The sequence below is a fragment of the Thamnophis sirtalis genome, unplaced genomic scaffold (genome assembly GCF_051295495.1).
Source record: "Thamnophis sirtalis isolate CommonGarterSnake01/CBP01778 unplaced genomic scaffold, rThaSir2_p1.2 scaffold_5, whole genome shotgun sequence".
Lineage (NCBI taxonomy): Eukaryota > Metazoa > Chordata > Lepidosauria > Squamata > Natricidae > Thamnophis > Thamnophis sirtalis.
This window is the reverse complement of record NW_028261385.1, coordinates 17,731,974-17,744,034: the sequence shown is the minus strand read 5'-3', so window position 1 is coordinate 17,744,034 and position 12,061 is coordinate 17,731,974. Positions and strand designations below refer to the sequence as shown.

Genomic DNA, 12,061 nt, shown 5'->3' with positions numbered 1-12,061 from the left:
AATTTGCCGGGTGAGCAGGAGACAGAGGGCAGAAGCCTCTGGCAGGCACGCCCGGCTGCAAGGACGCCAGCAGCGCCGGAGACTTCCCCAAGAGCCGCGGATCGTGAGAAGGGACAGGCTAGGACGGCGCGGAGCCCCCCCGCCCCCTGGAAGGGAGCCTTGCAAACGCGGAGCGCCCGCCCCATTGGTACGTGACCCACCTCATTGGAGGGGGCTCACGGGCAAAGCAAGGACTCCAGCGGCATGGGAAGTGAAGAAAACGGCAGCAGCGCAGCTCTTCGGAGCACAAGCCGCCCAGCCAGAATATTCAAAAGGGGCGCCTTCATCTCCTGGCAAAGGCGCCATCTTGAAGCCATAAGGGACCATGTGTTCCAAGATGGCGGCGCCCAGAGGCAACAGGAGACTGGCAGGACACAGGTACTGGCAACAACAGCCGGCAGTCCCACCAGGTTAGTGACCACCCCTCAGGCGGCCCAGAGAAGGGGGGGGAGGAAAGGCAGAGACAAAAAGAAGCACCTCTCCCCCAGCGCAGAGCTGGAAACAGGGGGGGGGGGAGGAAAGGCAGAGACAAAAAGAAGCACCTCTCCCCCAGGGCAGAGCTGAAAGCAGGGGTGGGGGGGTGAGTCACAAGCCTCCCAAGCCATCTAAATAAGAAAGGAGGAGGCATTAAAGACTGGAACAGATTTGCAAGAGGGCAAGTGGCCTCAAATCCATCCCATGCCAGGGAAAGAAAAGAAAGGCTCCTGGAGGCCCCACAGCAGGTGGGACTGCAGGGGAGACAACCATTTGCAGGCAAGAATCCCCTTTGACACACTAGTCCTTGGGGTCTCCCTCAGAGGTGGCAATCCCCCTCCCCCATGCTGCCTCCCTGAGATCAGCCTCTGCCACCCCCACCCCCCCAGACAGGCAAGGGCCCCCAGCCAGCAAGCACCACAGGGGCCCCCAATTTTCAGACATAATGATGAAGGGCTTCCAGCAATGCCTGACATTGCTGCAGCAGCCTCAAATGCTGCCTCAGTGGCATCCTCTCCTAGGATACCTGAAGGGCTGGAAACCCAGGGGAAGGACAGCTTAGCTCCTCAGCCTTATCATGGGAGGAGAGTGAGCTGGATTGTGAGGAGGGGGAAGTCAGGGAGGATGACCTATCCAATGACATAGGCTTGCCCCCCCCCCCAAGCTGACCTTCACCGGGTGGTTCCAGCCTTTGTTATATAAATCACTCCTTTTTAAGGGTTAAGCAGCCGCCAGGCTTGGGAACAGAGCAGCAGAGGCACCGCCTCAGCAGCAGGGGGTTTTCTGCAGAAACCAGGTTTGAGGAGCAGGCCATTGAGACCGACACAGTGCCAACTCCCAGGGCCTTTCTTGAATCGGTCAAGTGCCAAGGGGCCATTCCCATGCTCACATCCACAGACAAGGCCTTTTCAATGTGGATCAAGACATGGAGGGGGTGCTATCCCACCCACCAGGGGCGCCTTGGCTTTGGCTCTGCAACACCCCTGATTCTGCCAGGGGAACCTGAGCAGGCTCTGACGTGGGAAGACAGGAAGGCGGGCCTCACCCTCCGAAGAGGCATCAGGCAGCCGCCTGGGCGGTGAAGGCCGCCATCACCGCCTCATTGTTCAACAGGTCTCCTCTGCTCTGGCTGCAGGAGCTGCAACAACGCATCCCCATTACCGAGGTCAGAGCGCACCAGGACATCAATAAGCTGGGGGCGGTCATCCAATCTGTGGCAGATGCCTCATTGTCTGCAACCAGGCCTGCCTCCAGGGCAATTGTTCCACTGTTGCATCTCGCAGGCTGCTGTGGCTGAGACAGTGGCAGGCAGAGGTTCACCACAGGTGGTGCCTGGCTTCCACTCCTTTCACAGGAGATGTCCCTTTTGGACCCGCTCTGGACCCCTATCTGGTCGAGAATAAGGACTAGAGGAAGGATCTCCCCACAGCCCCTAAGAGAGGACAGTTCAGGACGGTGCCTTACTCCAGACGGCCCTGTTCCCGGGGACAAGACTTCGGGTCCTCCTTTTGGGGTTAGGATCCCTTCAGGGGTTCAGGGGCGGGGTACTCAGGTGCCAGGCATTACGAGGAGGCTCTTCCGGCAGGCAGAGATGCCAAGATAGGCAGCAGAGGGGCAGGCAGCAGAAGCGGCCCTTCCGAGGGAGCGGAGGATGTGGCGGGGGGAATGCCCCTCCCGCAAAAACTAAGGCCAGAACCGAGTCACCCCCCCCTAGGGGGGCGGTTGGCATACTTCACCGACTGCTGCGACCGTGCCTCATCAGATAAATAGGTTCAGAACACCATGAGGCACAGTCCGGCTCTGGAACTCCTGTCTAAACCCCTGGGGTTTTTCCAGAGCTGCCCGGTTTCAAATAACCCGGCACGGAGATTACTGATGCAGCTATACAACTCCTGCTGGACATGGAGCCATCCAGCCAGTGCCTCTAGACAGCAGGGCCAAGGGCATTACACCATCCCTTTCGGAATCCCCAAGACATCGGGGATGGAGGGCAATTCTGGATCTGAAGTGGCGGGACCGCTTCAATCGTTACAGGAGGTTCAAAATACATTCCCTCCACTCCATCTTGGAGGGAATCAGACAGGGAGACTTCCGCACTTTTATAGACCCCACAGAGGCCTATTTACACATTCCCATCACTAGGGATTACAGGAGGTTTCTCACGTTCAGCTACCTGGGGCAGCACTCCCATAACCAGGCCTTGCCCTTCGGCCGGTATCCCTCCCCGCAAGACTTCACCAAGGTACTCGCTGCCTTAGCAGCGAGCTGGAGGCAGATTCCAGTTAGGATTCTAGGCCACCTAGATGACCTCCTCATACAGTCATCCTTTGAAGGGGCATTAGGGGATCTAGATATCACCTTGCCATTCCTGCGGGAGCACGGGTTCTCGGGGAATCCGGTTAAAAGCCAATTCTACCCTTCCACTAGGCTCATTCACCTAGGGGCTCTGATAGACTCAGTGGCAGGTAAGATATTCCTGTCACCCAAAAGACAGTGCTCGCTAAGACGACTAGTCATCCAGGTAATCAAGGGAGACAGGGTGCCTTTAGCCACATGGTCTAGATGGTTAGGCACCAGGGTTTCAGCCTTTGGCATTATTCCTTGGGCCCGTCTCTACATCAGAGACCTACAAGGGTTCCCTTGCCATTCCAGCAAAGGCACAGGAGCTACTCCCAGGCCAGGGTTCTTCTCCCGGCAATAGTCCCACGCTCACTGATCGGGTGGACGTCCCCGACGATAACCAAGGGCGAATTCTTCAGAACGCCAGACCGGATGACGGTAGCCACAGGTGCCAACCTGTTCGGAGGGTGGGGGGCGCCCACCTAGAAGACCAGATAGTGCAGGGACAGTGAACCCCCCCACAGACAATATTGCACCCAAGGCCCACTTCAACAGACGGGGGGACCAAGTCGAAGGCCCTCATGAGGGAGGCCAAAAGGCCGGGTCAGTGGGCCGTATGGAATGTTCTCTTCTTAAGGGCGGAACATATAGCGGGGGGGGGACAACATCAGAGCCAATGGCTCAGCCGGGCAGAAGTGGACAACTCGGAGTGGAGATTGCACCTGGTGATCTTCAGAGAGGCGATGGACCACCTCAGCCACCCGGAAGTCGAGCTATTTGCCACCACCACCCCCCAACACCCAGCTCCCAAGGTTTACGCCAGGTACCAAAGCCTGGGGTCAGAAGGGGCAATAGCAGTTAGACTTATCTACCGCTTCATAGGGCTTTCAGCCCTCTCTGGGCTGTTTGCAGAGTCAGCATGTCGCCCCCAACAACAATCCGGGTCCTCATTTTGCCCACCTTGGAAGGATGGAAGGTTCCTGGCCCCTGGCCTCGGGGACTGCTCTACGCTTACTCACCCTTGCCCCGGATTCCCAGGGTCATCCAAAAATTCTGTGGGAGGGGGCGGAGCTGGTACTGGTTGCCCCCTATTGGCCCAGGAGGCCATGGTTGGCAGACCTTCAGTCGCTATTGGGGGACAGAGTACAGAGGATTCCTCAGGATAGGCTCTCCCTCAGGCAGGGGTCACTGGAACACCCGGAACCCCTATGGCTCCAATTGACCACTTGGTGGTTGAGCGGAGCATCCTGAAGGAGGAAAGACTTTCCATCAGGGGGATAGAGCCCTTAGTGCTCAGATTTCTTCAGGCAGGCCTGGACAAGGGGTTAGAACCTAACACGTTTAGGAGACAAGTCTCGGCCATTTCTCAGCGCTTCTATGGGGTAGAGCCCAGGCACTCAGTCAACAACCTTTAGCAAGTCAGTTTCTGAAGGGGGCATCCAACCTCACACCACTCAGGATACACAGGTGCCCCTCCTGGGTCTTGCATAAAGGGCTGGATGCTTTAAGGGGGCCCATTTGAACCATTGCGAACAATGTCTCTAAAGTTTTAACCCTTAAGGTGGTGCTCCTAGTGGCCATCAAATCTGCCAGGCGGACATCACAGCTGCAGGGCCTGTCCATGGAGGACGACCTATGCATCTTTCACCAGGACAGAGAGGTGCCGCGGCTGGACCCTTCTTTCATTCCTAAGGTGGATTCACGTTTCCACAAATTACAGGACCTGGGCATGCCCAATTTCTGTCTGGACCCTGCTCACCCCCTAGAAAAGAAGTGGCACACCTTAGATAGAACCTGCCCAAAGAGAAAGTCCGAGGCCCGGTTGGTCTCCTACCATCTGTGGTCTCTGGGTAAAAAGGTGACTTCCACCACAATAGGCAGGTGGTGAGGACCTGCATTGCTACAGCCTACCAATCCCAGGGCATGCAGGCACCAAGCCCCATCACAGCACATTCCACACAAAGTGCAGCCACCTTGGCATCCTGGGCTACACAGGCCTCATTGGCGGAGACATGTAGGGCAGCCGCAGGGTCTTCTTCCTCACCCTTCGTGAGGAACTACAAGCTGGACACCTTTGCCTCGGTGGAGGCTTTGTTTGAGCGCAGGGTACTACAGGCTGTCCACAGGGCAAGGGAGACATCTCACCAGGCTTAATTTGGCCAGGGGTCTTCAACTTATTACCCACCCTAGGGACGTTGGCTTTGGTACGTCCCATGCTGGATACTCCTCCCCCTCACTATGGAGAAAGGGCGTTGGTACTTACCTGATACGCCTCTTCTCATAGTGGGGGGGGGGGAGTATCCAGACCCCCCCTGTCATGGTAGGGTAACATTTACTAGGTTGTAGGTTGTAATAACATGACCAAAGTAGGATTCAATAAAAAGTAGAAACCTTAACAAGGTCTGGAGTGGATGGTTCAACGAGTCGGATAGAGTTCTTCGTCTACAAACTGGGCGGAGCCTGGTGGACCAGAGGCTTATACCAAGAGCTCTGATGACTCAGTCCAATCAACGAGAGGATAAAGTCAACCCATGCTGGATACTCCCCCCCCCCACTATGAGAAGAGGCGTATCAGGTAAGTACCAACGCCCTTTTTATGAAATGCACCTAAGCCTCTTACTCCAGAATCTCTGAAGAATGGATAGCAACCAACAGGTTCAGCTGCAAATGCCTGATCCTTGAACAAGGACAAATGATTTGGGGAAGGACAAAAGGGGCTGTCACCTGTTGGCAGCAGTCCCATTGATTTCGATGGGAAGCACCCTAAGTAAGCCTGTTTAAGAAGGTGGCCATCACCTATCTATTCACCTACAAAGCCAACACATAGTTGTGCTCAAGAGTAAGAATAGGCAGCCTGAGACTCCAAAATAGAAGTCAGGGTGATTTTCATATGTGTAATTCAATCAACGTTTCCCTACTTCCTATAATTTAGTAATAATTAGGAAAAATCAAAAGGAAGGGTGGATGCAAAAGGAAGCAGAGACAAAAAAAACCCCAATCTTAATCCAAACACAAAACTCCTGGATTTGTTCCCCAATTAGAAAACTTGCTTTTTAGAATTATAATATAATTCTATAATAATTCTATTATAATATTATAATATTCTAAAAGATCCCACAGATTAGGCCTCCTCCGAATTCCACCCGCCGGCCAGTGTCGACTGGCGACTACCTGGAGGAGAGCCTTCTCTGTGGCTGCTCCGACCCTCTGGAACGAACTCCCCGTGGAGATTCGAACCCTCACCACCCTCCAGGCCTTCCGCAAAGCCCTTAAAACCTGGCTGTTCCGACAGGCCTGGGGCTAAAGAGCTGTTGCCCCCGTCTCGAATGGTATGACTGTTGTGTGTTTTTAAATTATGTATTGTTATGTTTCATTTTTTAATTTTTTGTTTGATTTAAATTGTGAGCCGCCCTGAGTCCCCTTCGGGGGGAAAGGGCGGCATATAAATATAATAAAATCCAAATCCAAATATTGCACTCGGTTTCCACTTAAGAGATAGAGCAAAAGAAACAACCACCAGCAAACCACAATCTTCTTCGTTCAATACTCTTCCAAAGCTTGCCTTGACAGGTTCAGATCACTGGTGGGATTCTAAATCTTTTCCTATCAATTATATGAGAGAGTGAGAGTGAGAGTGAGAGAGAGAGGGGGGGGCAGCACTCAAAGGCCGCGCTCAGTGTCAGCGCTGGTATGCTGAGCTGTTTTTTTAGCTCAGCCGAGATGCGCAATCCGCTTTGCCACGCGAATCAGCTGAGCTACAAAACAAGGGAATACAGAACAGGAAACGACAGGGGCGGGAGGGCGGCGCCAACCAGAGGTGGTAGTTACCGGTTCTCCGAACTACTCAAACTTTCTGCTACTGGTTCGCCCAAACCAGTCCGAACCACCTGAATACCACTGGTCTACAATTTGCACATTCCTTGACAACTTAGAGTGGTAAGCTGCCTGGAAGTATCTGAATAGGAAGCATAAATAAAACAGTTGGTTATGCTGGGCTGCAACCCAAAAAAACCTTGATCCATTCACAGTTTTCGACAAGCAACATTATCCTTGTATGTGCCCTCTTGCCAGACTGAAATAAGTCATCCTTACTCTTTGGGCATCACATATATTACACATTACATTGGTTTCTAGTCAAATAAAAGGGACTTTTTCACCTTCTCACCCAAACATACCTCCTAATGATTCCATTACAATGCAGGGCCAAGGTTTAACTAGGGCTGCGTTGTACATAAATAAATGATGCTGGCTAGAGAATTCTGGGAACTGAAATTCAGATCTCTTAAAGTTGCTAAGATTAAGAAAAACTATCTCATACCCTAGACCAGGAGCTGGCAACCTTAAACACTCGAAGAGCCACAAAGGTCCTAAATGGAAGCCCCCCGTTCAATTCTGGAGCTGACCGAAGTCCGGTTCTCCCACCATAGAGTCTCCTCCTAACGCGGCATCCTTTTTCCTCTACCTGTCCTAACTGAAATCCCTATCAATTGTGGAGTCAACCGGTGACAGGGAGCCACAGCAGAGGGATGAAAGAGACACATGCAGCTCCAGAGCCACGGGGAGTAGTTTTCTCCTTCTGTATGGAAAGGGAGGGAAGAATTGGGAAGCAGCCTTATGAACCTCCAACTTTTGACTTCTCAGGGTGAGGCCACTATCCCCAGAATCAAAAAGACAAAGAGAAAAAAAAGAGAGAGCTCTAACATTACAATCCCCATGATAAAATAAACATATTTGACTGCCAGAAGTACACACTGTGACAAACTCATCTTCAAAAAGTACCAATTCATATTTTGACCCCATTCAGGCACAAAAGGCTCTTGTACAATTTAACAGCTTGTAGGTTTATCTCCTGTGAATTTTATAGTTAATAACAAACCGCCGAAAAAATCTGGTTACAGCAGCACCAAATGTTCAGGACGAGAAGCAATCTTTAGCCTGGAGACACTACGCAGAGAAAAGCTGATTTCACGCAGCGAAACCTTTTTTTTATTATCCGAGAGTTGGGTGATACCTTTACCCATGCAACAGAATCTGCTCGTTTCAGATCAACTCGTTTGCCTCCAGAATTGTGAAAATATTATGTTGGCTGATTGTTTCGGGTTTTTATTAAAGCAGCTATTGGAGTTTAGAACCTAGACAAGGAACTCAAGAGCAATAATGGATTAATAACAATGCTGCCGTAAGAATATCTAATCTGTTGGCTTCCCAGATAGCCTTAAGTAGCCCTACCAAAGTCCTGGGTTTTGTTGACTTATTTCTAAGTCAAAATGTAATTGGTTTATTTTGTGTGCTACTACAGTCAATGTCAACCATGATTACACAAACCGACCTAGTTCAATACACTACCCTTGAGATTTCAACCGGCGCACACATTAAAGGTAAAGGTTCTCCTTGCATATATGTGCTAGTTGTTCCCGACTCTAGGGGGAGGTGCTCAGCTCCATTACAAAGCTGAAGAGTCAGTGCTGTCTGAAGACATTTCCATGATCATGTGGCCGGCATGATTAAGCACCGAAGGCACACGGAACGCTGTTACCTTCCCACCAAAGGTAGTTCCTATTTTTCTACTTGCATTTTTACACGCTTTCAAACTGCTAGGTTGGCAGAAGCTGGGACAAGTAACAGGAGCTCACTCCGTTACGCAGCACTAGGAATTCGAACCGCTGAACTTTCTGATTGACAGCTCAGCATCTTAGCCACTGAGCCACCGCATCCCTGGCGCACATACTACTGATCAGTTATTGATGTGTTTCTAAATAATCTAAAACAGAAAGACACTGTCCCGTTTAATCCAGTGTGAGTGTACTGTTAAATACACCTTTAAGAGTCTCTTCAAATGCAATAACACACACAAACACACACACACGGGGGTGGGGGGGGAGTGCATATATTAAACAGAACACTGGAGCCTAGCCAACGTTAATGGGTTCATATGTATCACCGCTTCTTGGACAGTGTGCCAAAAAACATGCAATGAAAAGCAAAGAACGGATTCTCCAAGCAACTTAAGGATCACAACACAAATCCTATCAATCAGTAAAAGGGGAGGAAGCAGGACTGGACTTCATGATTTTTTGGGTAGGCACAGGAAGATGGATGGTCCCTCCTCCCAGCTCAGCTTATGTTCCTTGTCTGCCAACCTTCCTGCCTTTCTCTGGCATGCCACTTTCTGAGCAGGGACGCGAAGGGTCCCTGTGTGATTCAACAAAGCTGCCTTCTTAGCAATGGCTTTGAGAAAGCAATTCCTTTCGTAGAAGAATATCTAAAATTTGCCTTCCATTGAGGACCTGTACACTGCAAGAGTCAAAAAGAGGGCTGTGAAAATATCTACAGACCCCTCGCATCCTGGGCATAAATTGTTTCAACTCCTACCCTCGAAATGACGCTACAGAGCACTGGACACCAAGACAACTAGACACAAGGACAGTTCCCACCCACCCCGAACACCATCACTCTGCTAAACAAATAATTCTCTCACCACTGCCAAACTATTCACTGAGCCTGTACTACTATTAGTCTCATTGTTCCTATCACCCATCTCCTCCCATTTATGACTGCAGGACTATAACTTTGTGGCTTGTATCCTTACAATCTATATTGATTGCTTCCTGATTGCTTATTTGTACTCTAGGGCTATCATTAAGTGTTGTACCTTATGATTCTTGACGAATGTATCTTGTCTTTTTATGTACACATGCACCAAAGACAAATTCCTTGTGTGTCCAATCACACTTGGCCAGTTCTATTCTATTAAGAGGTCAGTAGAATGAAGACCCAGATTGTTGGGAGGTAATGTACCAAACCACTTAGAGAGGAGCTGTAAAATACTACGAAGCGGTATGTAAGTCTAGGTGCTTTTGCTGGTGCTATTTAGGCTCCACCATCCTCTGGTCTCACAAGCTCTAGCTCTCAGTCAAGTCTCCAAAACTGGGACTTCTTTATGGTTTGGGGGTTCCCATTTCAATTTCTTCCTGAATCTGCCTCTGTGGGAAGAAGGGGAAGCCGAGGGCACCAACTTGTCCACTGGCCCTTTCTAACAGCAAATATAAACAATTATTTCCAGCAAAAGACTGAGTGCTTCTAGGAAGTCTGTTCTGCAATGATTTTAATTCTTTCTTCCTGCGAACACACACGCACACACATCAAGGGGGGGGGAGGAGGGAAATGTCCATTATTTCTCTGCTATGATTCACTAACACGCTAACCTTCCCATGGACAAGGAAGGGATTTAAATTCTCTAGGGTGATGGGTGGGGGAAATGTCAAATATTCAAATGCTTTTTCCCCAATTCCATCCGAAATGCAAATGAACAGGCATTTTCCACTGGGAGGATCTCTTTAATTGAGGAGGGGGCTTTATGGAAGCGATGCTATTCTCCGCCCATTCCATTTTCCATTCACCTGCCCTGTCCAAGATAACAGGATCTGCTCAGGCATTCCCATTTCTCATTCCTTTCTCTCCAATTTTCTCCCTCCCTACTTCTCATTCTTTAGCCCCCTGGCTTCGAAGAGAAGCCGAACCTGTTATAGCCGAATTTCCTTCATTGCCACCTCTTCACCTTTAACGCGCGTGTTACAACATCTCATCTTTGTTTTATTTTTTATTTTATTTTTTGCTTTGGGGAAGCAGACGCGTGTGCTCCAGGAGCTTACGGGAAGACGCTTGGAAAAATACCCTCCCTGAGGGGGGAACCCGCTCAGAGCGGCCGCTCCTCGCTCAAGAAAAGAAAAAAGGGAGGGAGGAAAAAAGAGAGAGAAGAAAGAGTAGAGAGAAGGAGAAAGAGAAAGAAAGAAAATGAAAGGAAGGAGGAAAGGAAGGAAAGCAGGAAAAGAAAGAAAAAAGAAAAAGAAAGAGAAAGAGAAAGAAAGAAAAATGAAGGGAAGAAAGAAAGGGAAGGAAAAAGAGAGAGAGAAACAAAGAGAGAGAGAAAGAAAGAAAGAAAGCAGAAAAAGAAGAGAAAGAGAGAGAAAGAGAGAAGAAGCAAATGAAGGAAGGAAAGAAAGAAGGGAAAGGAGAAAGAAAGAAAGAAAGAAAGAAAGAAAGGAAGGAAGGAAGGAAGGAAGGAAGGAAGGAAGGAAGGAAGGAAGGAAGGAAGGAAGGAAGCCCATCGACTTGGGTCTCCTGCAGATCGGGCAGCCTGCTTTAGAAGGGACCGCTCGGTCGCTCTAAGAGGCTCGGGAAGCCCCACGCCCTACTTTGGGGTGAAAGAAAGTGGGACCCCCACCTCGTGGCGGATTTCCATCCCTCCCTCGGTCTCAGATAATCCCGCTCGGCCCCCTCCAAGGACCGCCACCCCCTCCCACCCGCTGGGGACTTTCCCAGTTCGCCGAGCCGGAGGAAGGAAGGAGCCGGCGGAGCCGTGATTTCCCCATTCCGCCCTGCGCGGCGGCGGCGGCTGGCGGCCGCCTCCCACCCCTTTCTCGTCGGCCGGACTTACTTCTTCTTCCGAAAGTCCGTAGACCGGATCGACCGCCCCGGTGGCCATGGATCCGTAGGCTGCAGCGGGGCGTCCCCCCCGAGAGCGGCTGCCCGCAAATCACCCGAGCGGCGGGTCCCCGGGCAGCTGCGGCGCGCCGAGAGACGGTCGGGGGCTCTCCGGGGGAAGGAAGCGAGCCCCTGCGGCAGAGGGGGCCAAATTCCAGCGGAGGAAGCGGAGGGAGAAGCTGCCCTCCTCCCTGATCCAGAAACTGCCGGGCAGCGCTGGGGGAAACGCCGCCGCCGCTACCCCTCCTGGCCGAGGCTGCCAGAAGCCCCGGGGGCTGCAGCTGCTTCCCGCGGTTCTTCCCTTTCTCCCTGCTTCGGGTTGCCGGGGAGGGGTTGAGCGTGGCCGCTGCCCGCTCCTTTGCCCGGTGCAGCCGATCGCCAGCGAGCCCGCGAAAGCAGCAGCAGCAGAAGCAGCGAAGGAGAGAGGGGGGGAGCCGAGCCGCTGGCCGGGGCGGAGAGAATGCTGCACGAAATCCAATGAAAACGGCCCCAATAAATAGCGGGTGGGGCCGGAGGAAACTTCGTTAGGTTGAGCGGCGGGCTCGCCTTCTCTACCCATCTACCGCCCCTGGAGGGAGGGGAGGGGAAGGGTGGGCTCGGGTGGAGAGAGGGAGCGGCGAGAGCCTGAGAAAGGAAAGAATGGAAAGAAGGAAGAAGAGAGGGAGGGAGGGAGGGAAGGAAGGAAGAGATTGCAAATCAGAATCTCAGTAGATGTGCACTGGTA

The 12,061-nt window shown here is 51.6% G+C and overlaps 1 protein-coding gene across 3 annotated transcripts in view; it reads right to left on the bottom strand.

Moving 5' to 3' along the window:
• Positions 1-11,698, bottom strand: part of NEDD4L (NEDD4 like E3 ubiquitin protein ligase) — a 352,866-nt gene extending 341,168 nt beyond the window's left edge. The window contains exon 1 of one of the 3 annotated variants that reach the window (XM_087715361.1): positions 11,291-11,698. In XM_087715361.1, coding sequence (XP_087571487.1) covers positions 11,291-11,338 — 48 coding nt within the window. In that variant the 5' untranslated portion in view covers positions 11,339-11,698. The remainder of the gene's footprint in view (positions 1-11,290) is intronic. The other 2 variants (XM_087715363.1, XM_087715362.1) reach the window with 2 other exon arrangements.
• Between the last annotated feature and the right edge of the window lie 363 nt (positions 11,699-12,061).